The sequence below is a fragment of the Brassica napus genome, chromosome C8, assembly GCF_020379485.1.
Source record: "Brassica napus cultivar Da-Ae chromosome C8, Da-Ae, whole genome shotgun sequence".
In the NCBI taxonomy this organism is placed as follows: domain Eukaryota; kingdom Viridiplantae; phylum Streptophyta; class Magnoliopsida; order Brassicales; family Brassicaceae; genus Brassica; species Brassica napus.
This window is the reverse complement of record NC_063451.1, coordinates 40,378,163-40,406,143: the sequence shown is the minus strand read 5'-3', so window position 1 is coordinate 40,406,143 and position 27,981 is coordinate 40,378,163. Positions and strand designations below refer to the sequence as shown.

The window sequence follows — 27,981 nt, the reverse complement described above, 5'->3', positions numbered from 1 at the left end:
TTCAGTACTTCAGTTACACATCTAAGCACCAAACCTTCACGATATCCTGTATCATTACTGACAAACAGCGTGCACCAATCCCAAGCTTTGTTATACATTTTAGTACCTTATACTTAGATTTGTTCTACATCTCTTTAAATTATATATTCATGTTAGTCACTTTGATATCACCAGGGAGATGCCCAGGTTTATGCTGATGATATGCCTGGAGAGATCCAGTAGCTTCAAATTGCCCTGATGGTGCTGATAAGTGATAACACTGTTGCAGAGCTAGCAAGTGGTGTGGTAGCAGAAGGGGGAGAGAATACAGTGCCAACCATCAGCCATCCTCATCTGTTGTTCCAGGAATATTTCGCTCTGCATCAACCAGTCTGATGCTTGACCCTAATGAGAATGAACAAAAGAAGGGCTGCAGGGCATAGCTCCACTTGCCAAACAAAACCCTCCACTTCATTTGCTTCTCCAATAATATTTAAACAAAACTCTCTAATTTATTTTAACATTTAGTTCGTTGTGGCTATTTGAACTATTACTGCAAGTTTTATTATAGACAAGGTTTCCTGTTTATTTCAACACAGTTGCACTTTAATGAAGTTACGTTCTTTCCAAATTATATTTATACGTTGCGGTTGAGTATTCATTTTGTAAGTTTGGTCTAGTAAAGTAATGGGGTTTGGTTGGGCTACAATAACTATTTCCTTTTTCTCTTTTTTTCCATAAATATATTCAAGAACAAGAGATTTTGCAGAGTTTTTCTTGTTCGACTGTTACAAAAGTGATTAGAATATTAGAATTCCTAAAGATAACAATATTACATATAATATATAAATTAAAAACTCACATAACTTGTTATAAGATAATAAAATTATTAACTAGCATTCATTGATTATGGCATATAATACTATCAACTATTATGATTACCAACCTAACCCAAAATGGACGAAGTGAAACAAGTTTAATTAGCTAAATCACTCAAAGAAGTAGTTAAATATTTTTTTTTAATTTTCAGGTATATGCTATCAATAAAATAAAAACCAGTAATAGATATGCAAGTTAAGATATAATAGCTCATAAATATTTTTATAGGACTAGGATAATAAGATAATTATGTCTCATTGATCCTGGCATAGTGGCATATAGGTCTGAGCAAAATAACCGGAACCGAAGAACCGAACCGGAACCAAACCGAAATATCCGAAACCGGAACCGGACTAATACCCTCAAATACCCGAACGGTTTCTATATTTTTATATCCGAAATAACCGAACCGAATCGGAACCGAACCGGGAACCGAACCGAGAACCGAACGGGTACCCGAATATATAAAAATATTAATTATATATACATATAACATCACTAAATATATATTTTTAATTTAAAATTCTATTAAAAGTATCTGAAAAAAATTGAGGATAACTAAATTATTATAAAGTATCCAAACTACCCGAAAGTATCCGAAACTATCCGATTAGTTTTATCCGAAATATCCAAAGTAATCAGAAATATCCAAATTTTTTATCTAAATCATCATAATTATTTGATATTTTACCCTAAATAACCGATATTTTATCCAAATTATCCGAACTACCCGAACTAGCCGAACCCGAACCGGATCCAAATGAGAACCGAACTTTTTTTGGATATTTTCCGGTTCCTACATTTACTATCCGAACCGAATCGAACCCGAAACTATCCGAACCGAATCGAACCGAAAATAGGTCAAGTACTAAATGGATCCTCTAGTTCCTATCCGAACTACCCGAAATACCCGAACCGAACCGAACCGATATCCGAAATGCCCAGGCCTAGTGGCATGGCATATAACACACACTAATTAATATTTAACTACAACCAGAAGAGATTAATTATATAACTTAGAGCGTACGTAATCAAGAATAATCCGTGTTACCAAGAAGCTCTTCACTTTTGGTTTTAGCGATAGAGTCTCCTCCAGCTGCTAAACTTTCCCAAAACCATTCACCACTTTCAGCGACAACATCTTCCAAAGGCTTCCTGCACTTGGGACACCGTCTTGGTGCGTTCTCAGGATGAGCTAAGAGAATGTTGACGGGACGTCTCTGTTTCAACATCTGGAGGGTTGAACGAAAATCCATGTTGTCTCCAGAGATGATCATCAAGTTTTTGAATTCATCATGCTCACGACAAAACCAGGAACAAAGTTCACACGACATCGTTACATATCTCGGTACTCCATCTACGAAAATCAACAGAGATCTCTAAGTAAAAGTTACTAAGAATAATTATTAAGTTAGAAAAAAAAAATTCTTTTGTCCGTGTTAACCTGGTGGTACGAGCTTCATTCCGGCAGACTCAAAGTCATCTGGTCCGTCTGGGAACTGGTTCTTATCACAATTTTTCTCAGGGTTTAGTTAGATCTCAGGGGCAGAGTGATTACAGTAGAGTATTTGGGCTCTTGTTGGGCTTATAGTTGATGGGTCCGTTAATATAACAGAATAAGTAATGGGCTTTAAATAAATAGTCCGTTTCGCTGGATAAGCAAATTTTTATGTGTTTCAAAAAAAAAAAAGAGTAATTTTTGTGTAGAGAAAGATGAACAAGGTAGTACATGTAAACAAGCTTAATTGGACGAATAAATGTTTTGGCTAACACAAGTAAATATAAGAATTTGTTTGGTTCCCACTTCACTAATATCACTAAACACATTCATTTACTCAGCAATGCATGTAGCAAATTGAAACGTTAACTACTTGGCAATAATATGTAGCAACTTATAAACATTAACTAACCAAGCAAGTTACAAACATTAACGACCAAGAAATACATAGCAAATTAGAAACATTAAATACTAAGCAAGCAATTATGTAGCAAGTTTATAAACATTAAACAGCTAAGCAAATATGTAGCTAGCTACTTGGAAACATTTAAGTAATTAGCAAATATGTAGAAGAGCATTCCCCATTCTCATGGAGAAACAGAATCCTTAACATCACCACCACCCTACTCTCTGTACCTGCAAGGCTCTTCTACTGTTTTGATGCTGGGGTCTCCTCCAAGGGCTAGGGTTTCCCAGACCCAAGTCTCAGCGCTAGGATCTTCTTGCCTAGCTCCGAATTTGCAGCCGCAAGCCTTTGTTTGCGGGTACAGAGGATTCGCGAAGAGAATGTTGTGGTGCGTGTTTTTATACTCGAGATAAGAAACCAACTCCATTGCGGATCGTGTCACCACCATCATGTTGGTGTACTGACAACTATTATCCCTCATCCACCCGAAAAACTCTAACTGCATCTGACCAATCCTATCATACTTATCTCCTGAAACCATAAAATTATCAATCTACAAATAAATAAAATAAAATAAAATAAAAGGTGTGGGTTTTTTGAAGAAAAGGTTATACCTTTGGGAAAGATTTGGATTCCGGCTGATTCGTAGTAACCAGGGATCTGGTTCCTGTCACCAAACGCCATGATTGAGACCTCGCCGTGGTAACCTTTGTTCGCTAGTGCTGTTCTGATGTTCTGATAAACAGATTGAGGGTCGAGATCTTCCGGGATTGGGCACTCGTCCACGTCCCAGAAGACTACTGTCTTAGCCTCTGCGAGTTTTTTTTTGTAATAAAACAAAAAAATAAGGTGATTTTAATTTTCTACTAGTCCAAGAGAAGCCAGGGAAGCAGAGAGCGATTACCAGCGTATGATGCGGTGGTTACGGAAGGCATTCTTTGGCTCAAAGTCATGGTGATAATCATCTTACCCATGATCAAGCTAGTCGGGGTAGGCATCGTTCCCCACGGAGAACTTCTCTCAACGGAAAGAAGAATATTAGGGTTTTAGCTAGAAGGGAATCTCGAAAGAGTGATTTCTCGGCGGATGACAAGGTAAAAAGTAAACCCTTTGTGCTAACAGAGTAAATGGGCTCTTGTTGGGCTTTTACTAAATGGGTATGATTCGTAATTTTTTAAAAAGATGCAATATTTATCTTCAACGTATGTGTATGTTTTGAGAAAGGTGAACAGCACACATCAAGGTATGTAAACCTACCAAGTTTTTTTCTTCTCAAATCTATTTAAAAGGATGTGTGATCCACGTCAATGGAAATGGCTCAAGACTCTGACCACTGCGTGTTAACTCGTCCTTTCTTGTGATGCTAGATCGTATAAAGAGCACATTTAATGTGTATTCTATGTTAGGAGCCTAACAAAATCAAGTCAAGTAATAGATTGATTTAGGAGCTTTTGTTCAAATTGAGTTTTGTAACCGAATCTGAATTTCCGTTTTCGGGCCGATCTAATATATAAATTAAAAAAAAAAATCAAGTCAAGTATGATTTTTTATATCAAATAAGAGTAACAACGTTACAAGAATCAAATGAAGGATAACAACAACATTAGATATCTTCCACCAAGATATCAGAATGAATGTCAATTTCAAGAAGAATAGTAGTAATGCATATAACAAAAAACATTTCAAAAAATGAATTTAAGCAGAGACTCTCAGATTGTGTAGTTGTTGTTGTTAGCATCTTCAAGATCAATTCCTTTCAGCTTTGCAGCTGATTCAACTTTCCCTTTCAATGTTTGAAGCTCTCTCATTCTGCATGATCCATCCGAAAAAGTCAAACACGACAGAGACTAACAATCGTCTCTTTAGAGAAAGTTATCAAACAAAAAAAAAAAGAATGTGACCTTGCAATTTCTGCACGTCTCTTAGCTTCATCAGCCAAACTGTTAAGTTCCGTTGCACCATTTCTCTCATACATTGGCTTTTGACCTGTCTCTAAACCGTGCTGTGTACGCGTCTCGGTGGCCCATGCAGCCATACGTTCGTCTTTACCAAAGTTCTTCTTGCCAGTGAGTGCAGTCTGACAAGAGTTGTTGTTAGGCCATTATGTAACTGTGAAGTACTAAAATCCAAAGGTTAAGAGATATATATATATATATACATACCCTTTGCTCGACCATTCGGTTCCATGATTTGCCACTCAGAGCATAACGGACTAAGAACTTGATAGGATCAAGTAACATGTACGTTACTATGTTGAATATCCAGATAACTCCAGTCCATCCCCATCCAATGCTTCTGATTCCAGCAAAAGGCCATGTTGCCATTGCTGATATCGCCGATGCAACCTTTTAAAATATACACATAGTTGCATTCCATTAAAGAGAACTAAAGGCATTGCAAAAGATGAGGTAGAACTCTTTTTACCAGCTGAGCAATGAGGAAAGCAATGACAAGAAGGAACCCAGGACGTTCAACAAACGACCAGCTTCTTGAACGTGTCACGAAGATCAACGCTTGGCTGATTGTGCTGACTTGAAGGTACACAGCAGAAGCCATCTGTTCATTCAAATGTGCAGCCACTTCCTTGTTTTTCATGTCAAAATGGTGCTGGTTGAAGTTCCTCACACCAAAAATGTTCTAGAACAAAAAGGAAAAAAGAAGATGTTATTATAATGTACAACCAAGAAAAGTGATTAATGTATATAAGCTTACATGGAAGAAGTTAGTTTCATAAGATGCCCAGAAAAACACAACGGTCATGATAGCCAAGTAAGCTCCAAGAACAACACCAGTTGCAAAAATCTCCTTGAGTTTCCAACAATCTGGAGTTGGAGAAGGTTTGACTCTGTCCTTTGATATGGTCATTATAGTACCTTTTTAACAAGAGAGTAAAATTATCAGACAACAACCTTAAGTTGAATCATTGGAATGCTTAAAACCAACTAACCATCATTAAGGATTGCAATAACAAGAACCATGAATGGAGGGAAGTCAAACTCCCAGAACACACATAGAAGCATGAAACCCATCTGTAACACAATTGCACAGATAAAATGTGTTATTAATTAGATGAAAAATAAGACTTAATTATTTGTGAAATCTTATGTAGAAACTTACCACAATACGAATAGTGATAGAAACAGCATATATCTGCAGAATGAAGGGAAAAAAAATCAACTAAGACATTCATTTTGAAACGTTATTAGGTTATAAGTCAATGAGGCTGAAACATTTACCGTGTAATTTTTCATTCTCTGGAAAATGGCACGGCTAGTCAAGACAGCACTGATGATAACACTAAGACCAGGTTCTGTTAAGACAATATCAGAAGCACTGCGAGCAGCATCAGTAGCATCATCCACAGCTATTCCAATATCAGCTTTCTTCAATGCAGGTGCATCATTCACGCCATCACCAGTCATACCACATATATGTTTTCTAGATTGTAATCTCATCACAATCTCATACTTATGCTCTATACATCCAAAAAACGAAGGTGTTTGTTAGATATGGCTCAAAAAAGATCATAGTTAAAAATGTAGTGTAGCTTACCAGGAAAGACTCCTGCAAAACCATCCGCCTTCTCAATAAGTTCATCGATGGAAACTGTTTCAGTGTGGTTAGCTGAGAGCAGAGATGAAGATGGGTACATGTTTGTTCCCATTCCAAGCCTTCTTCCTGTTTCTTTGGCGATAGCAAGCTGATCACCTGAGATGTTACAACACTTTATGAGGACACATTGAATCCAAAGTCGAGTATGAGGTAAGGAAAAGCTTTGTACCTGTGATCATTTTAACGCTGACTCCCAGATGAAGTGCTCTCTCAATGGTTTGTGCACTGTCGTGACGAGGAGGATCAAACAGAGGAAGAAGAGCTACAAATTCCCATGGACCACCTTCACCTTTAACATCACCATCTGGTACTTCCTATTTATTGAAATGTGACAACATAGTCAGAGAAGATGTCCTATTAAAAAACAAGTTAGGTATGTCTCACCTGATATGCCAATCCAAGGGACCTTAGGCCACGTTCTGCGAATTTGTCGATTGTAGAATGTACTTTCTCCTTGATTTGTAATTTGTTGTGTGCCATATCCAAAATCTTGAGAGAATGAAACTTTTCTTAGAACTATATCTCATGAAAAAATAGGAGAGTTATTGGCTGAAGTAAAAGTTTTATACCTCCTCAGGTGCTCCTTTGCTCACTCTGTGCATCTTGCCTTCTCCATCAAGGTAGGTTAGTGCAGTTCTTCTATTAGCTGGACTGAATGGAAGAAAATGGAGTTCTTTGATTCCTGCACGTGCCTGAAAACAAAGTATTAGATCAATACATCATCACAGATTTAATACATGATAATGTTGAATCTAGTTTAGTGGAAGATGAGTCTTGAATCCATACCTCTTTAGGGTCTGACAACATGGAAACAATAGCAGTATCAATAGCATCTTGGTTTTCCAAACGTGCAGCTCTTGCCGCCATAAGCACAGCCATATCTTTGTCAATGCCTTTCTTGAAAATCTACAACAGGATCAGCAAGGCCCAATCTAAGATTTAGGAGGTCAAATACATTTTTAGATTAATCTTAGTAAAAAGAATTTCAACAATTTGGAGGCTATGCAACCATGTATAATAGTTCTTAGAAATTTTGGGGATCAAGACTAATGTTTCATCGGCTGTCCCTAGAACGATCCTGAAAATGAGTGGCAACAGAGTAAGAAGAATAGAGAGAAGATGCAAACCTCGATGAGATTCTTATCTACGGAGAGCTTGTTGAGCGTGAGAGTACCAGTTTTATCACTGCACAGAACATCCATTCCAGCCATTTCTTCAATGGCTGTCATTCTCTTTGTTATGGCACCCTGAACATGGATATTCCAAGTAAGTTCATTACACAAAAACATAGAAACCAACAAAAGTTATTTGACTTGTGTCTTAAGATTTGTATTGACCTGTTGAGCAAGGCGATGGGCACCAATAGCCATGGTAACAGAGAGAACAGTAGGCATAGCAATGGGGATTCCACCAATCAACAAGACAAGAAGATTATCGATACCAACACGGTACCCTCTCTGTTGTAGACCGTATATAACAACGATTTCAATAGCCATTCCTACCGCAATGGAGCAGATACAGAAGTTTCCTATTGCTGACAAAACCTGGACGCCAAAATACAAAGATTCTATATTAGTCACTAAACTCTCAAAATGGAAAGTTTTGTAGTTTTTCTTCAAAATGAATGTTTGAAGAAACACCTACCTTCTGGAAGTGACCAACATGGGTAGTACTGTCCACAAGATGAGCTGCCTTTCCAAAGAAAGTGTGGACACCAGTAGCTATAACAACCGCTTCGATTTCACCTTGCTTGCAAGTTGAACCAGAGTACACTGAAGAACCGGGGGTTTTGGTTACTGGAAGAGATTCACCGGTAAGAGCTGACTGGAGAAAAGAGAAAACATGTTCCATGATTAGTCCAAAGAAAGCAAAGCTAACGACATGATCAAGAATCCGAACTTGCCTGATCAATCTTTAAAGGGTCTCCTTCAAGTAGACGAGCATCAGCAGGAATGATATCTCCGAGTTTGATAGCAACTATATCTCCTGGAACCAACTCAGCTGCATCTATCTCATTCCATTTCCCATCACGGATGGCCTAAAACAAATAAGATAAGCTACTACCTTCAAATGAAAGCAACAAAAAAAGACAGTGTACCTTGGCTTTAGGGGCTAGCTGAGCCATGAGAGCAGCAGCTGCGTTTCCGGCATTGTTTTCTTCTACAAAACTGATTGTTGAATTGATCAAAAGTAAGACCACAATACCCACGAAGTCGTGATAATCCGGTGGCTTGCCCTGAAAATTTCAAACAAAATTAGTTATGTTTTATCAGAATCTTGAAGACAGGAATGATGAGAGGGAAGACAAAATGTACTCCTCCATGTGCAAGAGCAATGGCCATGATGGCTGCAGCTTCCATAACCCATGAAAGTGGATTCCACATGAACCCCAAGAACTTGAGTATCTTACTCTCCTTTTTCTCCTCAAGTTTGTTGTAACCAAACAAGGTAAGACGCTCTTGCACTTCAGTAGAGGTCAACCCTTCTTTCGTGCACTTGAGATGCTGAAAAACTTCTTCAACGGGAACACTCTCCTGCAAGGCAACGATCCATATGAGAAAATTTCATTTTCATCATCATTTTCCTGATAACTTTAAAATCTACCATAAGCAAAACTACTCACCAGATCAATGCTCTCCGTGTTAATAGCCTTGAGAGAGTCTACGCCCGCCATATCGAACTTCCTTTTTGCTTGAGCAGGAAGTTACTAAAACTCAGTTATGTAAAATCTGCAATGGCAAGTTATTTTATTCATCAATAAGAGACTAAACGTATTCCTTGTGTCTGAAGAAATTACAAGCCCGCCTTTGTTTAATTAAACAAAAAAAAATCTCTTGTACATATTCGGCTAAAGAATATCTACTTTATCAATTCATGCATACGTGAATCAAATACAAGCAATGCATAATAAATACATACCTGGAACAGGAAAAACCTTCACCAAGATCACCCGTTAGCCCTTCAATGCTTGACCTTTCACAAAGGAAACATGATTAAGCTTATAAAACCAAGGGCAGATGTGTAATGCAGGCATGCAACAAATTGAGAAGACAGACAGAGGTTTATATAATAACATGATCAAAGATTTGCCGGCCCGATTAACAACCTAATGATGAACAAAGTTGACTCCTTCAAAACGCTAATAAATTTTATTTAATTGCTATTTAGCTTGCCAACATATATTTACCATAAATTAATTTAAAAGAAGAGAAAAAAACGAATATTCATTTACCAATATACATTCTGAAGACGTAGAATGGATGTGCAGACTCGTAACCTCTCAGTATTTACCGGCATTAGGGTAGTAAAAAATCTAACCTAATATTCTTTAGGTTTATTTTCTTTACACTAACCCTAGATGGTAAGTAACTCGTGCTCCTAGCAATTAAGAGATGAAAAATTCTCAAAAGTCAAAAGAATCTGACTAAGATGTTACTTTTGATGGTCTAAGGTCGAGCCAAGTAAAGGATTGACCTTTGTTTTGCCTATTGAAATGGTTAGAGGGACCAAAAAAACAATTGGCACACGCGTCAAATAATTCGATCGAAGTTGCTTAATCGCATTATTTAGTACAAAAAGGGTCCTATTCTTAGAGCGTGTCAGAAAAAAGTTATCAAAATGAAAGCTCCATAATAAACAATGCAAGATAGTGGTGATCCATGATGTTGGGATTATTTTTCCACGCTAATCAGGATATTCCGAGATCTTTAAGAGCTTAACACCCTCCATTAACTCAAAATGAATAATTGAAAATATATATAAGCATTTTTGACAATATAAATCTTCAGAAGACAAGAGAATCATTTAGTGGACAAGAACAACTTAGCCGGACGTCCTTTCGAAAAATTTCATATCTTATCTTTCTTTTATTCGTTGAACAAAAAAAAAAAATCTTTCTTTTATTCTTCTTAGGGCACGAGAGCAAGATACATGGCCGTGTTAAGGGTGAATATTTGTTGTACCAACTTGTTAGAGTGTGACATCATGCAAATCAGTCAAGAAGTGTCCATAAGCATCAATAATCTCAAAGTGAAATCTTCATATCAAGAAAGTTTAGCAAAATAAAGCCTTACATGGTCTTGTATATTTCTTGTTTTAGAAGCTATAGATTCTAGTCTGAACCCGAAACGACCCGAGTATGATTGTTTTTTGCCACTCTCGTGAACTGGTCTCTGTTAACCGAGGAAACTTCTTTAGCCATTTAAAATAATTGATACAGGAACCAAGCCGTACATTACTGTTACGGTATGTAGGTAGAGAGAACATCTGTTACTTGAAGAAATGGATGTTATATGAATGACATCATTTACGAAAAAACAGCATGAAATCATCTAACTAGAAAACATTTCTTTTTTTGTAAATGCACACGGCTAATATAATCATATATGCTATTTACAAAAAATAAAATATAAGAGTTTATCTAACTAGAGCTTACTAAAACAAAAAAAAGGAGGAGCATGGAACATATATTCATTAAAGCCATTCATGATTCCATCCATTAGAGAGCAAACGAATAAGATGATAGAACGATTTATGAAATAAATTATCATGTGTCTGATTCTGAAAAAGAGTGGATCATACTATCACATTATTTAATCTTCAGTTTGATCTCAGTTATCTTAACTAAACCGATCTCGGTTTGTTTAACCGGGTTCGGCCAGCCAACCAAGTATTTTGGTTTCGTTGGTCACCGATCGGGTTGTCTCGTACAGATAACGATAAAAGGAGAGGGGAGTGGAGGGAGGGAAATTTGTTTTTGAAAAAGCGGAAGAATAAAATTAGTAAAAAGAAAAACAAAAAACAAATAAATATAATTTGGTAAAAAGACAGCTTTTGTAGATTAGGGTTTATGTTTTGCAAATGTTGTTGCTCTTTACCTGACACTCTCTCTCTCTCTCTCTCTCTGCTACCAACCTAAGGAGACAGAGAGATGGGATGTACGGCCTCGAAACTCGACGGCGAAGATACAGTTCGCCGTTACAAAAACCGCCTCCGTCTGATGAAAGAATCCGTCTACGCTCGCCACAGTCTCGCCGCCGCTCAAGCCGATTACTGCCGGTCACTTCGCCTCACTGGATCTGCTCTTTCCTCATTCGCCGCCGGTGAGCCTCTCTCTGTCTCGTACCAAACTCCAGCTGTCTTTCTCCATCATCCTCCTCCTCCACCTTCTCAACCATCTCCGACCAACTCTAATTCTATCCCTCCACCACCACCTCCTCCTCCTCCAATCATCTCCGCCTCTTCAAGTCGACGAAGGAGACAGCAACAGCATCAACAGAGACCTAAGCTGCCTCATATCCTCTCCGACTCAAGCCCTTCGTCGTCTCCGGCGAGTGAAAGATCCAATTTTTATCCGAGAGCTTATCAAAACTCAACTTACTCAGCTACTCCTTCCCACGCCTCCTCCGTCTGGAACTGGGAGAACTTCTACCCTCCTTCTCCTCCAGATTCAGAGTTCTTCGATAAGAAGGCTCAAGAAGAGATACTGAAACAGAGAGAAACAGAGAGAACAGAGCATGCAAGTAAGAAGAAGAAGAGTGTGGTGGATGGGGACGAGACGGAGAGAGAGGAAGTACAGTGTGACTCATGGGACGTTCAAGATCATTACAGCACTACTAGCTCCTCGGAGGAGGAAGTGGAAGATGACAATATGGAGTCTGTTTCAGAGGTCGGAAGAGCTACTCAACAGCACCACGACGGCGCTGAGAAAGGAAGATATGATGATAAAGAAGATGATGCGACGACGTATTGCGGTAGCTATAGAGGCGGAGGCGGAGGAGGAGATGTCGCCGTTAGGCATAGGGATTTGAAAGAGATCGCTGATGCCATCAAGGAGTATTTCGATAAGGCGGCTGCTGCTGGGGACCAAGTGTCTCAGATGCTTGAGCTTGGAAGAGCTCAGCTTGATGGGAGTTTTAGACAGTTGAAGAGTGAGTTAAGATCTGTTTATGTTCTCTTCTTCATCACTTGGAATCAATATGTTCTAAAATATCGGTATTAGGTGGCAAATTGGTTATAACCGAAATTAATTTTTTCTTCTTCTAAAAATCGGTCTAGAAGGTGTTTGTGTCTGATTAGGCTGTAAATTGGTTATAAGTGAAATTAATTTGTTTTCTAAATTGTTTTTTCTAAAAAATCGGTTTAGGAGCGAGTGCTAGTCTTCTACAAAGCCCTGCGTTGAGTTTGTTTATGTTCTGTTCTTGATGATTTGGTTTTTGTTTATGCAGAAACTGTGATTCATTCGAGTAGCATACTAAGCAACCTGAGCTCAACATGGACTTCAAAGCCGCCATTAGCAGTCAAGTACAGGCTAGACACAACAGCACTGGATCAACCAAACAGTCTCAAGAGTCTCTGTTCCACTCTCGACCGTCTCTTGGCGTGGGAGAAGAAGCTCTATGAAGAAATCAAGGTCTGTGCTTTTAATGATTTTTTTACCAATTGGCTGTTATAGTAATCTGATGAATCTTTCCTTTTCAGGCTAGAGAAGGTGTGAAGATTGAGCATGAGAAGAAGTTATCACAACTTCAAAGCCAAGAGTATAAAGGAGAGGATGCAGCTAAGCTAGACAAGACAAAGGCTTCCATAAATAGGTTACAGTCACTTATAATTGTCACATCTGAAGCTGTTACAACCACATCTACGGCCATTATCCGTCTCCGTGACAGTGACCTTGTTCCTCAACTCGTTGAACTCTGTCATGGGTAAGTTTCTGTAGGTAATCATGTTTTGAAGTCAAGAGGCAATATCATTAGGGATTAGGCTTATCTTATACTCTCTCTCTTCCATTTCAAAAAGATGTAAATTTTAGAAAAAAATTATTTCAAAAAAATACTATTTTAACATTTTCAATGCATAACTTAATGATAAATTGTAAATTTCAAAAAAAATTAATTATGTTTATTAAATTTTTATTAGTTAAAAGTTAGTTAACTTCAAAAAAATAATGTTTTGATAATCAAAACTTAATATTTTCGTGTGAAAATTTCTAAAATATACGATTTAAATATTAATCTATGTGTTATTTTTTTAACATGATGCAGCTTTATGTACATGTGGAAAGCGATGCATCAATACCACGAGACACAGAACAGCATCGTGCAGCAAGTCAAAGGACTCATCGACAGATCAGGTAAAGGAGAATCAACTTCCGAGCTGCACAGACAAGCAACGCGCGACCTCGAATCAGCCGTCTCCTCTTGGCACTCAAGCTTCGGCCACCTGATAGAGTTCCAGCGCGACTTCATACGCTCAATTCACTCCTGGTTCAAACTAACCATCCTTAACAAAGATCTAACAGACGCTTACTCCTTCTGCGAGGAGTGGAAACTCGCGCTGGACCGCGTTCCCGACACGGTCGCATCCGAAGCGATCAAGAGCTTCATCAACGTTGTGCATGTGATATCAACGAAACAAGGTGATGAACACAAGGTGAAGAAAAGAACGGAGTCTGCGTCAAAGGAGCTGGAGAAGAAGGCTTCGTCGCTTAGAAGCTTAGAGAGGAAGTATTACCAGTCGTACTCGATGGTTGGTGTCGGTTTGCCTGAGTCAGGACCTGATAACCAGCACGTGTTGGATGCTAGAGACCCGTTGAGGGAGAAAAAAACGGAGCTGGCGGGTTGTCAGAGGAGAGTGGAGGAAGAGATGGTGAAGCATTCGAAGGAGGTAGAGGTGACGAGAGCTATGACTTTGAATAATTTGCAGACGGGGTTGCCTGGTGTGTTTCAGGCTTTGACGAGTTTCTCTGGTTTGTTTGTGGAGTCTCTTGAAACTGTGTGCACTCGCTCGCACTCTATCACGTAGGATTTGTCTCTGTTGTGATTGTTTTACTAACTCTCTCGAGTTCGAATCTGACAATTGTTCACTTCTTGTATGAAAGTGAAACCACATGATTTGGTTTTGTAAAATAGCGATTTCACTCTTGTCTATATGTAGTTTCAGCAGCTTGAAGTGGCTCATGCCCCAAATTTTGAAAAAAATATTTCATTGCTTTAGGCCAAATCCAAAATTTAGGGAGCCATAATTTTGTTAGGCTAATCTTAACTAAAATAGCCGACAAATTTTGAGATTATGTGACTTGTGTATAATAGTTAAAATTTTGGAGGCCAAGTTGAATGTTTCGTCCTGCTGTGCTTAAAACCGATACTATTTGCTTAGACGCTGATACTATAGCTAGTTAAGTTGGCACAAAAAATGAATCCATAAAACAAGCTGATTCTCACTCTGGTCGTGAGATGCTATCACAGTGGTTCTTTCACCCTACTGAGCCCATCATCATTCCCATAAAAAAAAAAATATGTCCACAGGTCAGGCTGAAAGCATGCGAATCCTGTTTTTATATAGACATGAAGATGACCTGTTTTTTTTTTAAAGTCAACATTTCGTCTCTTCTTTTTGAAAATGGTTTTGTAAACTACATACATGCTTCTGAGTTCTGATCATATACAACATAAAATGAATTGTGAGATACAACTCACGTTTACATGAATGTCGAATATGTCAACAATTCACATATCTCTGGCAGATTTTAATTTCACTCCTTTATATTATAAAACAACAGTAATTCTAAAATTAGTGGTTAATTATATTAGGAAAGTCAAACTAGTAGTAATTAATTTATTTCACAGGGTTCTTGTTCTGTCATTGACCCTTTTGCAAATTGTTCTTTTTAAATATTTTGGATCTTGTAGGCATTTCCATTGCATACAAAAATTATTTAAAAAATTACAAATAACTATTTTCAACGAGCACGGTACAAACAGATTATTGTAAAGGAGGTTAGAGAACGTGGTAGCAATCTCCTTGCTATTATTTTATTCTAATCAGTTTAGAAAAATTGTTCAGGTTTCATTTCGATCCTTCACTATTTCTTTTATAGATTCAAAAAGTACAAGCTATTTTCTTTTATAGATTGAGAAGGTACAATACATTTGATCTATAGATGTTCTAATATAGATAAGTTCAAAAATGGTATATGTCCAACCATTCACATTTGGGTTTTTGAATGTAAAACAATGAATATAAAACAGCTGATGAAATTGAAAAGAAATAAGATTTGGTGAAGATATAAAGATATAAAACAATTAATATAAACACAGCTGATTAGATTGAGTTGGCAATCGATCATCCGAGCACGACTATTCAGACATTCCCGTTTGTAAGTCTCTCTCTCTCAGTAGACGTCATCCCCCTCCTCATAGTCTCTCTCGATATATAAACTCACCTCACCACTTTCTAACTCTTACTCATCTCTCTTTCTATCTCTTTCTCAATTTATCTATCTTTACATTGTTTATCTCGATGGGATCAACAGCGGCGGGAGCTCTCCTCCTCCTCCTCCTAGCCGTAGTCCCTGCTGTCTTCGCCGTCACTTTTCAGGTCGGCGATATTGGTTTCTGGAACAGTGGTGTCGATTACACGGATTGGGTTACTGGAAAGACTTTCAGGGTCGGTGATACTCTAGGTATTTAAAACTTTCATTCAAACACTCAAAATCTATTACTTGATTCACAAGAAACCGTCATTTTCCAATTAACAAAGCTTGGGTTAAAATCTTCGTACCGGTTATTTGGCTCACAATTTAATTAAATTCTTCTTTTTTGTTGCTTAGAGTTCCAATATGGACCTTCACACTCGGTGGCTGTGGTGAATAAAGCTGGCTTTGATGCCTGTGACACTACCGGAGCAACGCAGACATTCTCCGGTGGAGACACTAAGATCGATCTTACAACAGTTGGAACTATGCATTTCATTTGCCCTACTCCTGGTCACTGCCAAGGTGGCATGAAACTCGCGGTTACCGTCCTTGCCGCTGTTCCACCTCCAGCCACCCCGTCACCACCTCCTTCCCCAAAATCTCCACCGCCTTCCCCTCGAACTCCACCGTCTTCCACTCCTTCCCCAAAATCTCCACCGTCTTCCACTCCTCCCAAGCCTGCACCTCACTCTCCGCGTAAACCTAAAACTCCGCCTCCATCCGCTTCTCCACCAGCCAATGGCACACCGAAGTCAGAGTCGCCATCCTCGCCGTCTCCAACGACCCCCTCGCCGTCTCCAATGACGTCCCCCTCACCGTCTCCATCGCCACCAATTAACGCAGTGTCTAAGGGAGTCATGATGAGCTATGGAATGATGGCGATCACCATGTTATTGATGTACGGTATCATGAGCTAAGTTACAGAGTGGAGACAGAGCTTTGTTTCCTGCTCAATAATTTTTTTGGTCTTCGATCTTTGGAACCACTACTACTTTCATCATCTTATGTGTAATAAATCATTTTTCTTTCAACAACAATTTTCACTTCATGTTATTTTGATTTTGGAACTGATCATCGTCAGACCATTATAAATCATGTTCCACATGGTTATTGAGTAAATCACAAAACCATATTCCATTTTGATTTATTATGATATAATGTAAATTCAATAGCTGATATATTTAGCCCAAAAAATATTATAACCAAGTGATTATTATTAATATCAGCCCAAAAACGAACTAACCAAACAGCGTTTATACAAAGAACCACAAGTTAGAAAAAAAACTAATCCCATAACGAAACGAAACCTCAACTTCTATCTCAAAGAAATAACAACACAATGTTAGAGAGAAAGAGAGAGAGAGACCTTGTCTTCTTGAGATGTTTGATCTTTCTACTTACAAAGTAGTCTCTCGTAAGCTGTTTGCTATTGACTGAGAAGGCTGTATGATGGCATATCTTCAATACCTGTTATGTCTTTAACCATTATCTCTCTCTCCAATTGCCGCCTTGTCGATTTCATTACCGTCTGTGTTTTTATCCACATATTCACACAAATTACAACCTTTACGATTAATCATATAGTGAGCTTATTACGTTTAGACCAAGACAAAGCATCAAAACCAGCCAAATTGGCGAATGCCCCTCGAATCTAAAACTCTCTAGTGACATTAGAAAAAGGTTACAGAGAGTGCTTACGTTAAATTCCATGTATGAAGCATGCATGGAGAGCCATTGCTGATCCATTAGCTTGAAGGCAATGCAATAAAGAAGGTCAAACGCATATTCATTCACTGCAAACAACAACGCAAGTCCAATGATACACACACTACTTAGTAATCTAACTGGTGACAGACAAATGACATTTTTAATCAGCATTGTTTGGTCATTATTACCAGAAAGGAATCTCAAAAATGTTTCGCCAACAATACTTCGTGGTTTCACTGTAAAATTGAAGGGAATTTTACAGTTAGTATGCACAACTAGGATGCTGTTACTGAACCTGTGTGTCATATCTCAAAATAGGGTACTTAAGATAAGCACCAAACTGAATGCCTCATCAATAGTACAGAACAGAGACTTATTATGCTACCTTAGCTAGCTGCCTCAAAATTTCTGCCAAATGCATGTACCAGCATGCTCTAAACGGAATATCTATGCAATAAGTAATGTTGATGTACCTGCTTCAAGGCCAAGCATCTGGATAAGCATGAACGTAATATTGATGCCAGCAACAGCAAACGGGTATTCCCACACAGAGCGATCGCCAACCTGCTTCCGCAGAAGGTCTTGGAAGGATTTCTGCAGGTAGCAAAAGTAATAGAACTGAAATCATCATTGCCTAACAGATATATCATGGTGATGGTAACAAACAAACAAAAACATGTACAGACACAGTGTCACTTGAATTGGAAGTTTGAAGGAAAAGGACAGTTGATAGAATGTTTACCGGGAAACTCCTGGCGAAGTATAGTAAGTTTTCAAGAGATATGAAACCACCACCCCTGCCAGAATCATCCAGTATCAGTCAAGTGAAAAGGAGATGAGAAAGTGGTGAGATTACCTAAAATCAGTTGATGGGTCTTTTCCCTGCCAGCCCATTTCCTTCCACTGCTCAGATACAATCCCGTGTAGCTCTTCTTCAGGAAAGGCTAGTTTCCAAAGATCCTTCAGAGCTTCCTACACGCATATGAAGTAGCAACCAATAAATATTACAGTTTTGACTTACTGAAGCGCTGGTACGCTAGAGAATGCCACCCCATCTATTTGATGGCATGAAACTGATTTAGAACAGTCCTTACAAAACACAACCCTTTTAAGAGAAAATGGAACCTGATGCTGAGGAATAGAGCTGTCATATGCCACATCCATGCGGCTCTGCAACCTCTGCAAGCATTCCTCCTGCAAAGGGTAAAAAAGTTATTAAGCTATTCGAATAACACTAACCAGAAGTCAACTTCTTATACGAGAGACTAAAAATGGATTAAACCTGAGAAGGTGTTAGATCAAAGGAAGGACGGGCGTCGCCATGACTTCCCTGAACACAAACACAGGAAAGGCCACGCCCTAACCATGCTGCCGATCCAGCCACAGCCTCAGCTGTGCATTAATATACAATTTATAATTATTGTCTTCAATATATAATTAATCTGAATGCTGGGAGTGATGGAAAGTTAGTTACCAGAGGAAGAAGAAGAATGGTAAACGTTTCCTCGTTCTAGTCCTTGTGAAATCCGCCTCACCGCCACGAACGAGCCTCCTCTATCATCCATCTCTCTCTCTTCTTATTCCTCTCTTCAATCAAATACACACGAGATCATACATCGCGATCAAAACAAACGATAGAGTAATCGAATCAAAATGAAACTCTCCTAATCTGATCAACACTGACGCATTTGCAAACGAACAACAAAAGTTTTTATCCGTATAAACGATGATATGATTACCACCGGAATAGAGCAAATCGGAGTCCGATCGACCTTGAACGATTTTACTATTCAGAAAACTACAGAGAAGAAGAGAGAGAGAGAGTATGTACGAAACAGTTCGGGTTTATAGATCTACCGAGAGTGTCGTCGGAGTTTAGGCGGCCGTTGAGCTTATCATCCTACGAGAGAGAGAGATTCGGCCGTTTCTTTTTTTTTTTATCTGGGTTTAAATAGAAATAAATAAATGGGGATTATATAGTTTCAATTGTATAGACCGGCCGGTTTAGGATTTTGCCGCGTGCGCTTCAGTCGCTATCGGAAGAAACTTCGTAACGGAAATGACTCGCGTGTGACGGTCACTTGCTTCCTTCCTCCCGCGTATTTAAGTCGGGACTTTGTCAAAGACAATCAATCACCTACAAAAAACAAACTTTTATTTTCTCAATATTAACGATTTTTTTTAACAAAAACAAAATTTACATACAAAATCTTTTATTTCATTACTGGAACAACTGAATCTTCGACAATAAGGATAGATATAATTGATGAAATCTTCTTTCTGTTTTTGTCGTTGAAAAGTTTGAATTAGGTAATCAAATTTTAAGAAATGTAATCGTAGAATGATGTATGATTAGCAAAATCTTGGTCATACACTTCAGATTTGCATGTTGTGGCGTTTGGATGGAAAATGAGGATTCATATCTGCATTGTGAGAAATTAATTTGATTAAATAAGACAAGAAAGATGTATAATCAAATCAATCAAAAATTCTATTCAAAGCTCAATCACATCAGTACGATCTAGGATGTCTCGTGGGACGACATTTCATGAGGCGTGGGCCACATTCAGTTATTAAAATGCAGCTCATTTCTTAAATTATTTATGCTTCTTACCGGTTTAGAACCCAATCTGGTCAGCCCTGACGTACTTGCGTGTCGCGATTCAATAATTCGGTTATTACTGACAATTTTCCTTGAAAATATAAAGTTCCAAAGCCCAAATTACGAATATAAATGGCTGTTACACAAAGCCCAAAAAATACGCACATCTTAAGAGATATATACTCGGATTTTTTTTTTTTTAAAATAAGGAAAAATGACAAAACAGTGAGAGGAAGAGACCATGATCTTTACATCTCCTATGTCCTGTCCTCCACTCTGTGACGAAAATTATTTAAAAGTAAAACCCTAGTTGTCTTCGTCTTTCTCCCAATCAATCTTCAGAAAGTCGCGAGAATCTAAAGTCCGAATTATTTTGTCCTTTTTGTTCTCGAGAGAATCGAATTATGTACAAGGAACGGAGTGGTGGAGGTGGCGGGTCGTCGAGATCGGAGATCGTCGGCGGAGCAATTGATCGGAAACGAATCAACGACGCGCTCAACAAGAGACTAGAGAAGTCTTCAACTTCCACTTCTAAAGACAAACATCAGCTTCCAGATGGTTTGTTCTTTTCTTATTTCAAATTCTTTTGAATTGTGTTTGGTAGTTTAATTGCATTGTTCTGAATCGTTTTGTAGTGGAATCTGAAACGGATAGTGAAGAAGGCTCGGATGTGAGTGGATCGGAAGGTGATGATGATGATGATACGTCGTGGATCTCGTGGTTTTGTAATTTGAGAGGGAATGATTTCTTCTGTGAAGTCGATGAGGATTATATACAAGATGATTTTAATCTTTGTGGGTTAAGTGGTCAAGTTCCTTACTATGAGTATGCGCTTGATCTCATTCTAGATGTCGAGTCTTCTAACAGTAAGTGTTATTGTCTTAACAACAATTAAAAAGGTTTGAAACTTTTGGTCTGAAATATTTGTGTATATCTTGTTAGGTGAGATGTTTACTGAAGAACAGAATGAACTTGTGGAATCAGCAGCTGAAATGTTGTACGGTCTTATTCATGTTCGTTACATTTTGACTACTAAAGGACTGGCTGCAATGGTTAGTTAGTGTACTCTTCTTTGTTTGTTTTTGATGTCATTATTTGCTTAACGACTTCTCTTGTTGTTATATGGTCTCTGTTGTAGACTGAGAAGTACAAGAAGTGTGATTTCGGGAGATGCCCGAGAGTTTTCTGTTGCGGACAATCTTGTCTACCAGTTGGACAATCCGACATCCCGAGATCGAGTACCGTGAAGATATACTGCCCAAAATGTCAAGACATATCTTACCCGCGATCTAAATTCCAAGGCAGTATCCTTACTTCAGTTGAAACAATCCAATCTTTGAATATTTGCATAAACGCTGCAGCGTGACATGTTAGTATTATAATATTTCTTAGTGTTTGCCCTTCTTGAATGATTTATGCAGATATTGATGGAGCATACTTCGGAACCACATTCCCTCACTTGTTCTTGATGACTAACGGGAACTTAAAGCCGCAGAAACCGAGTCAGAGTTATGTCCCAAGAATCTTTGGCTTTAAGGTACACAGACCATGATATATGAGTCATCTGCTTTCTCAATCAATGGGGATACATCTAGTGGCTTGCGATGAGCAACTGAGACGATAACTGTGGTTTGAATGGTGCATACAATCAATCATTGGTGAACGATTATATGAGCTTAGAATCAAGTTGTAACATTGGAATTTTATAAGAATCTCATGAAGTCCCAAATGTAACTGCATGTCTGGTCTCAGAATTTTTTCCCTCATGTTCGTTGGATTTTTGTTTCTACTGTTATTTGTTCTTCTCAGCTTATTTTTTAAATCTAATTTCATGTACCTAAACGGGTAGCAGCCAGCCACTGGAAAATAATATTAGTTGGTGATTACAGATAGCGGATTTCAATTTTGCGTAAATGATTTCTAAATGACCTCCCAAAGATATAAACTGAACTTGCAATTTCATTGGCAAAATCCAGAACAGTGGAACTATTGTTTCAGTTTAGTTTAGAATTTTGTGATTAGAAGTTGGAACACATTGTTTAAACCTACATTGATGCATCATCTAAAAACTTAAATATGGCAACTTTTAATTAGAAACGTTAAGTATGGCAAGTTTTTGTATTAGCTATCATGGTTAAAACTTAAAACCAAGTTGGTAAGTAGAAAATTAAGGTCAAGTCGTAATCAAATAGTAATCCAGAAAACAACTGTCACGGAATAATTGATTCACGGCTAAATGTAACAACGTCTCGAATCAAAAACATGGTACTCCAAAACACAATCGTAAAAACAAAGCAAAATTATGACAAAGCATAGTAAGATTTAACCCTCGATCTGCTCCCTCAACCTCCTGATTGTGCTTCTAACGGTGACGGCACTAGCGGTGCTGCAATTACACAAAACAAATACAAAATATAATCAGAAAATACAAATTTGATTGATTAATATACAAAAAGCAATAAACAAGCAGTACACAACTTACTTCATGGTGTAAGCACCACCAGCCTTGACCTTGCCGCAATCCTTGCATCCCCAGATACCAACAGCCTTTCGCTTGACTCCATACTTGCCGCAGAACTCACAAAAGTACTTGCTGTGCTGGCTCACCTCCATCTTCTTAATCTGCTTCCTGATACTCGCTCCATAACGAGTTCCTGCGAATCAATACACACAAATCATTGATACTCCAAATGAATCGAACCAGAGAGACTAATCTAATGCATAATAAAAAAGACACGTGTACACGTCTAGTAATGAAAATGTTAAAAACAACACTAATCATTAGTTATGAACATGTCTTGAGATGAAAATGTTGAAAGAAAAATTTGTTCCAAAACAATATACATTGCTAAAGAAGTTGCAAAAACGGTTTACACTAGTCTTTCTTTAAATCATCCAGGGCAAGAACATGACACAGCTAATAAAGAGACGAAACTCAAGGCATAAGAGAAGGCTTACCGTACTTGCCGACGATTCCGACCTTCTTGGTTCTCTTCGCCTGTTCCAAGTCCAAAAAAAAAACAACAAAAGAGTGAGCGATTCCATCAGAATATACTAAAGACATCAGCTAACTAGTAACTTGTAATTTCAAATCGTAAGCTCGAACTAGACAGAAGTAGAGAGCTTAAGTGGTAATAACATCCAAACGATTGAAAGAAAGAGGGAGAGATGTTCACCATTTCGAATTCGAATCCGGAGAAGACGCCGATTTTGTGAAAACCCTAGAGACTTCTCACGGCTAAAAACCGTTTTATATAAGAATTTATTAGGGCACTTTTTCATTTGGGCCTCGAGGCCCATGGTATTATGGGCTTGTCAAATTTGAAACCCATAAAAGCTTTTAACTTGGATTTCGAAAGATAAAAAACAACAAAAAATCCAGAAGAAAACAATTATATCGATGATCGATCCCCATTGAGAGATGTGGTCCTCTTCTATCAACCCTAGACGACCTAAACACACCCAACTCTCTCTCTCTCTCTACCGAAACCGAATCTGTGTGTTTATTATAGGTACTCGTAGTTGGTCTGGGTGAGTCCTCGTGTTCTTCCTTCTGCTCATTTGGATTCATAGAAACATTTCTTGGTAGCTTCTGAGCTTCTCTGACTTGCGCAAGTTGGGGGAGAGCTACTTACTTGTCATCGAGTATCTGTTTATGTTTTTTTAAGAAACTTTTCGTTTGCATTTTCACATGATTGTTCGGTAACAAAGCTGGGTTTAGGTTGAGTGTTTTGAGTTTTCACAATCTGTTTTTTTGTTCTGTCAGGGGGTAGGTGGGGTTTGATTAGGAAGCTAATGATCGTCACTAGTGCTGCTGCTTAAGAGTCCTGAAGATTTTTGTCTCATAAACAAGAAAAGCTGCTGTCTTTTGAGGATTACAAGGTCTGTTTTCTCTGATAGTTGCTATAATAGACAAAAAGGAGCTCCCTATGTTGTTTTCTGTCGGAAGAGCTGAAAATTGATTAGATTAGGATCATGTGCGTGTGTGTGTTGTTGGGAATTGAAGTGATAATTGATGTTCATGGATCAGCAGCTCCTTCTCATACATGACATTCTTTCTCTCTCCTTTACTTCCCATCTTCTCTAGTTTGCTCTTTTTTTTTTTCAATTTTTTGTTGATTTCTATCATTCTGTTGCTATTTGGCCACATGCAAACATGTTTCAGAGTTAAATTTCGAAACTTTCTTGCTTCAGAGTCAGTTTATGTTCACTAATACTAGCAATGCCTGCATTTAATGGTGTCTATTGACAATGTTTAGTAATCGGCTATGTGCAGAAATTAAAAACCAATCTTTTATATAATATCTCAAATGGATGATGGTGGGCATCGTGACAATGGTTGGCATAAAGCATCTCATGGCAAGGTATCTTCTTCCACATTGCCTTTTCCCAAATCCCAAAAAAAAAACTTACTTCATTTCTTGACATTATCTAATTGGGAATTGTATTAATTTTTCATGAATTGAAGCAGTGGATGATGCAGCAGCATCAGCCGCAACAGCATCAGCCATCGATGAAACAAGTGATGTCAATAATAGCAGAGCGCGACGCAGCGATCCAGGAGAGAAACCTCGCCATCTCTGAGAAAAAAGCAGCACTAGCCGAAAGAGACATGGCCTTTCTCCAGCGAGACACTGCCATCGCCGAGCGCAACAACGCCATAATGGAGAGAGACAGCGCTCTTGCAGCCCTACAGTTCCGTGACAGCTCAATGTCTACTTCACGCCAGCACCAACCTCACATTCACCATCAACAACATCACATGCTTCAGGTGACTGAAAATGCATATGAGACCAGAGAAACGGAGACATCACCACCACCACCTACCAAACCAAAACGCGGTAGAAAAGCGAAAGAGCCAAAGGCACCAGCTGCTAATAAGAGAGGGCCAAAGACTCAGAGGAAGGTTAAGAAAGAAAACGAGGACGACTTAACCAAGTTAATGTTCGATGAAGAAGCAACGGGATCGAAATCGGATTGGAGAAGCCAAGAAACGGTGGGGCTTAACCGGGTTGTTTACGACGAGACGACAATGCCACCTCCGGTGTGTTCGTGCACAGGTGTTCTCAGACAATGCTACAAATGGGGGAACGGAGGTTGGCAGTCATCTTGTTGCACAACCACGCTGTCGATGCATCCATTACCGGCACTCCCCAACAAGAAACATGCTCGAGTTGGTGGTAGGAAGATGAGTGGAAGCGCGTTCAGCAAGCTTCTAAGCAGGCTTGCTGCAGAAGGGCATCATGATCTCTCAAACCCGGTTGATCTGAAGGACCATTGGGCAAAGCACGGTACCAACCGCTACATCACGATCAAATGATATTTGTATATGGAGGTGTGAGCTCTTCACATCTATGTGATCTAAATCGTATGTACTAGATTCAAATAAATTTCACAAGAAAAGGAAGTGTATGTGAAGCCAATGTCATGTTGTATTTATGTACTAGAAAGAAAAAAAGAACCTTAGCAGCAGCACATTTAGTATCTTGGAGTCCTTTAATCTAAGAGATGATGTGAAAATATGCACAAATGTTCATCTATTATGCTATTTATTTTCCTTCTAAACAATGTCACTATTACCTCCATAGAGCCTATGTTATACATCATTAGTGGGAGAAAAGGAAGCCACGCAAAAGATGGCATTTTCCCAAGTAAATTTCTCTAATATCTTAGACCGGTTAGGTGCAGGAGGTTTGAAATGTATATGTGATGTATTTATTAAAGTATAGCTAGTGACTTATACGTTTGTTCCTTACAAAATAATATGCTTGTTTCAATTATAAGTTGATTCGTCAAATCATACATTTGAAACTGAATATATACGCATTGTTTGTTCATATAGTTAGGTGGCCTCGGCTTTTAGCTATGGACTGGACACTGGACTAGATTCATTGTGTACATAACATAAGCTTTCTTCTTGCGTCTCGATTGGTACAGACAGTACAAGTAATGATAAAACATTAGCAGTATGTTGTAGAAGAAATATGCTGCAAAAGCTATATGTTCTCACTAAAGTTTTTAATAAAGTGATTAGTAGAGCAATAGCAGTATACAATTTTTAAATTAACATGAAATTAGTATAATATATATTTTTTTTCAAAATAATATATATTAAATTATAATTTTAATATATATTAATAATAGATTTGTTATTAAAAATAATGAATCTTATTTAATTATATAAATTCAATTAAATTTTAAATGTGAAGTATTATTAGTTTCAAAAAATAAACATAAAATTTATTTAAAAATATAAAATTTATTTTTGGATATAAAAATAATTTTTTATACTATGACATAAAACAAAATAAATTATATATATTATATATAAATTATCATTATTTATTTATTGGTAGAGCAATAAATCATATAGATATCGTTATTTTATAATATATAAATATATATTATGTTATTTTTGTTGTTAAAAATAATGAATTATATGTGTAATTATATAAATTATATTATATTTAAATGTGAATTATTTTTCTTTTTTTAAAAGTTAAAAATATTTAATCGCAACTTTTTTTAAAAAAATATATAAATTTATTTTTTTGATTATAAATATAATTTTTATATTATTAAATAAACTTTAATTAATTATTTATAATTATTTTTAAATTTTATATGTTCTAACTACAAATGCTCTTTCAAAAATTCCATATGAGAGCATTGAGCAAATAGCATTTGGATAGCATTAGCATCTTATAAATGTTTTTCTAAATGCTTATATAATAAATGTTGATTGAATAATAGCGATCATAATATTTATACTAATGTTCTGCCAATCAAGTCTTTAGTAGAAAGGTAGGCGATATCTTTCTCTGATCAATTAGGTGGTTGTTAAATTTACTGTGTACATTAAGGATCTGCTTTATCTAGGAGTAGTTATTGATTTATTTAATTATTTTTCTTTACTTATTAACAATGAAATCTGAAAATTACATTTCAGTAGAACTCTTTGCCCTCATGCACTTGCACTATATCAATCAAATAGTGTATTAAGATCTTCAAAAATGAGCCCATGATCTTATCAAATGGGTCATAATGGGCTAACACATTTCGTGATAAGCCCATTTAAATTGGAAAACATTAATTTAGAATTGATTTACCATTATTATTTTGTTTTCTTTAAACTGAAACCAAGAAAACCACAAACAAAAAGATCACTTCTCGTGAAGATGTTGTAATGACTAAGACACGACGAGTGTTTCCGACCGTACACCTTTACCGGCGACGGAGTTTTTGGATCTGGACGACGACGACTCTTTTCTCCACCTCTTGGCTTTCTTTTCATCAGACTCAATCTGTTCTTGCCTACACTCTTGGCTACAAAATGCCATGTCTCCTCTGAAAATATGAACCAGAGAATCAGTATCAGAAAAAAAAACCATATCCAGATATCAAAATATTGATTCAAATGTATTAACGGTATATTATTTGTTCATTTTTGTGTCAAAAAAAGTACCTGTACATGAAAATATCCGAGTTAAGAGAAAGGGTTTTGCGGCAAAGAGAGCAAGACTCTAGAAAGTGTGGCTCGTCGTTTTCCACAAACCTGACGTAATACGAGTCCATTATCAAGAGTTTAAACGAACAAAAAATGTTTAATTCTCTTGTAGAAAAGGAAGCTCAAGGAAGTGGAAGAAGAAGCTCAGAGACAAATGGTATAGAGTGATGGGTCCTATATAGCAAAGCCAGTGTCCGAATTAGCTGTGTCACGGACCATTATAGCTTTTGTGGTCTACGTTCAAGTATCATTCGTGACCGTTCATTTTTACATTTATATCACTATCATCAGAGATTTAAATGTGTTTACTTGTCCGTGATTTGAGTTCATATAATCCAATGATGAAATTTCATGGGAATTGGGTATGTGTTGTACTTTTCTCTAGTTGCTTTATTAACTCCCTTAAACATATGATCATTGTACTTTATAAAATTTAAGAAAGTTACCATACTATCACGTAAATTCATATTATATAATGCATTAATGTGTATACTTTAGCTTTACTTTTAGATAATGCTTGTGTGAACTATAGCAC

The 27,981-nt window shown here is 37.6% G+C and overlaps 10 protein-coding genes across 18 annotated transcripts; 4 read left to right on the top strand and 6 right to left on the bottom strand.

Annotated features, from left to right (window-relative positions):
• Positions 1-1,694: 1,694 nt before the first annotated feature.
• On the bottom strand, positions 1,695-2,527 carry LOC106414770. Its single transcript, XM_013855356.3, has 2 exons — positions 2,303-2,527; positions 1,695-2,215 (listed from the first exon to the last, which is right to left on the bottom strand). The coding sequence occupies exons 1-2, from the start codon at positions 2,319-2,321 to the stop codon at positions 1,890-1,892; spliced, it is 345 nt and encodes a 114-aa protein (XP_013710810.1). The 5' UTR covers positions 2,322-2,527; the 3' UTR covers positions 1,695-1,889.
• Positions 2,528-2,741: 214 nt separating this feature from the next.
• On the bottom strand, positions 2,742-3,860 carry BNAC08G30550D. Its single transcript, XM_013853026.3, has 3 exons — positions 3,667-3,860; positions 3,377-3,574; positions 2,742-3,293 (listed from the first exon to the last, which is right to left on the bottom strand). Exons 1-3 carry the CDS (start codon positions 3,758-3,760, stop codon positions 2,980-2,982), a joined length of 606 nt encoding a protein of 201 aa, XP_013708480.1. The 5' UTR covers positions 3,761-3,860; the 3' UTR covers positions 2,742-2,979.
• Positions 3,861-4,044: 184 nt separating this feature from the next.
• LOC106414430 (ATPase 7, plasma membrane-type) lies at positions 4,045-9,978 on the bottom strand. Its single transcript, XM_048764857.1, has 21 exons — positions 9,294-9,978; positions 8,998-9,103; positions 8,690-8,908; positions 8,473-8,610; positions 8,278-8,412; positions 8,019-8,198; positions 7,712-7,918; positions 7,502-7,621; positions 7,161-7,280; positions 6,944-7,066; positions 6,759-6,863; positions 6,544-6,688; positions 6,315-6,470; positions 5,999-6,237; positions 5,880-5,912; positions 5,710-5,791; positions 5,475-5,635; positions 5,187-5,399; positions 4,925-5,107; positions 4,664-4,839; positions 4,045-4,571 (listed from the first exon to the last, which is right to left on the bottom strand). Exons 2-21 carry the CDS (start codon positions 9,046-9,048, stop codon positions 4,472-4,474), a joined length of 2,886 nt encoding a protein of 961 aa, XP_048620814.1. The 5' UTR covers positions 9,049-9,103; positions 9,294-9,978; the 3' UTR covers positions 4,045-4,471.
• A 1,228-nt stretch (positions 9,979-11,206) lies between these two features.
• LOC106412336 (nitrate regulatory gene2 protein) lies at positions 11,207-14,302 on the top strand. Its single transcript, XM_048764856.1, has 4 exons — positions 11,207-12,304; positions 12,602-12,786; positions 12,855-13,078; positions 13,418-14,302. Exons 1-4 carry the CDS (start codon positions 11,305-11,307, stop codon positions 14,175-14,177), a joined length of 2,169 nt encoding a protein of 722 aa, XP_048620813.1. The 5' UTR covers positions 11,207-11,304; the 3' UTR covers positions 14,178-14,302.
• Positions 14,303-15,406: 1,104 nt separating this feature from the next.
• On the top strand, positions 15,407-16,676 carry LOC106415653 (uclacyanin-3-like). The gene is made up of 2 exons (XM_013856408.3): positions 15,407-15,837; positions 15,985-16,676. Exons 1-2 carry the CDS (start codon positions 15,675-15,677, stop codon positions 16,545-16,547), a joined length of 726 nt encoding a protein of 241 aa, XP_013711862.1. The 5' UTR covers positions 15,407-15,674; the 3' UTR covers positions 16,548-16,676.
• Positions 16,677-16,824: 148 nt separating this feature from the next.
• LOC106415651 (ELMO domain-containing protein A) lies at positions 16,825-19,305 on the bottom strand. 2 transcript variants are annotated; one of them, XM_013856406.3, is made up of 10 exons: positions 19,195-19,305; positions 18,812-18,924; positions 18,620-18,729; positions 18,463-18,531; positions 18,194-18,309; positions 18,080-18,134; positions 17,811-17,931; positions 17,526-17,573; positions 17,329-17,423; positions 16,825-17,158 (listed from the first exon to the last, which is right to left on the bottom strand). In XM_013856406.3, exons 2-10 carry the CDS (start codon positions 18,900-18,902, stop codon positions 17,057-17,059), a joined length of 807 nt encoding a protein of 268 aa, XP_013711860.1. In that variant the 5' UTR covers positions 18,903-18,924; positions 19,195-19,305; the 3' UTR covers positions 16,825-17,056. The 2 variants fall into 2 exon arrangements, with proteins under 2 accessions (XP_013711860.1, XP_048620812.1); XM_048764855.1 differs by lacking the exon at positions 19,195-19,305 and adding an exon at positions 19,077-19,158.
• Positions 19,306-20,142: 837 nt separating this feature from the next.
• On the top strand, positions 20,143-21,775 carry LOC111208558 (casein kinase II subunit beta-3). Its single transcript, XM_022707689.2, has 5 exons — positions 20,143-20,497; positions 20,575-20,805; positions 20,882-20,991; positions 21,078-21,240; positions 21,361-21,775. Exons 1-5 carry the CDS (start codon positions 20,344-20,346, stop codon positions 21,489-21,491), a joined length of 789 nt encoding a protein of 262 aa, XP_022563410.1. The 5' UTR covers positions 20,143-20,343; the 3' UTR covers positions 21,492-21,775.
• Positions 21,776-22,131: 356 nt separating this feature from the next.
• LOC111208737 (60S ribosomal protein L37a-2) lies at positions 22,132-23,221 on the bottom strand. Its single transcript, XM_022708101.2, has 4 exons — positions 23,116-23,221; positions 22,898-22,937; positions 22,422-22,593; positions 22,132-22,325 (listed from the first exon to the last, which is right to left on the bottom strand). Exons 1-4 carry the CDS (start codon positions 23,116-23,118, stop codon positions 22,262-22,264), a joined length of 279 nt encoding a protein of 92 aa, XP_022563822.1. The 5' UTR covers positions 23,119-23,221; the 3' UTR covers positions 22,132-22,261.
• A 96-nt stretch (positions 23,222-23,317) lies between these two features.
• Positions 23,318-25,461, top strand: LOC106415787 (protein BASIC PENTACYSTEINE6). 8 transcript variants are annotated; one of them, XM_013856571.3, is made up of 4 exons: positions 23,321-23,470; positions 23,706-23,821; positions 24,216-24,303; positions 24,411-25,461. In XM_013856571.3, exons 3-4 carry the CDS (start codon positions 24,250-24,252, stop codon positions 25,257-25,259), a joined length of 903 nt encoding a protein of 300 aa, XP_013712025.1. In that variant the 5' UTR covers positions 23,321-23,470; positions 23,706-23,821; positions 24,216-24,249; the 3' UTR covers positions 25,260-25,461. The 8 variants fall into 8 exon arrangements, with proteins under 8 accessions (XP_013712026.1, XP_013712024.1, XP_013712025.1 ...); XM_013856568.3 differs by having other exon boundaries at positions 24,408-25,461; XM_013856569.3 differs by having other exon boundaries at positions 23,324-23,451; positions 24,408-25,461.
• Positions 25,462-26,917: 1,456 nt separating this feature from the next.
• On the bottom strand, positions 26,918-27,607 carry BNAC08G30470D (FCS-Like Zinc finger 3). Its single transcript, XM_013854614.3, has 2 exons — positions 27,405-27,607; positions 26,918-27,286 (listed from the first exon to the last, which is right to left on the bottom strand). The coding sequence occupies exons 1-2, from the start codon at positions 27,512-27,514 to the stop codon at positions 27,130-27,132; spliced, it is 267 nt and encodes an 88-aa protein (XP_013710068.1). The 5' UTR covers positions 27,515-27,607; the 3' UTR covers positions 26,918-27,129.
• Between the last annotated feature and the right edge of the window lie 374 nt (positions 27,608-27,981).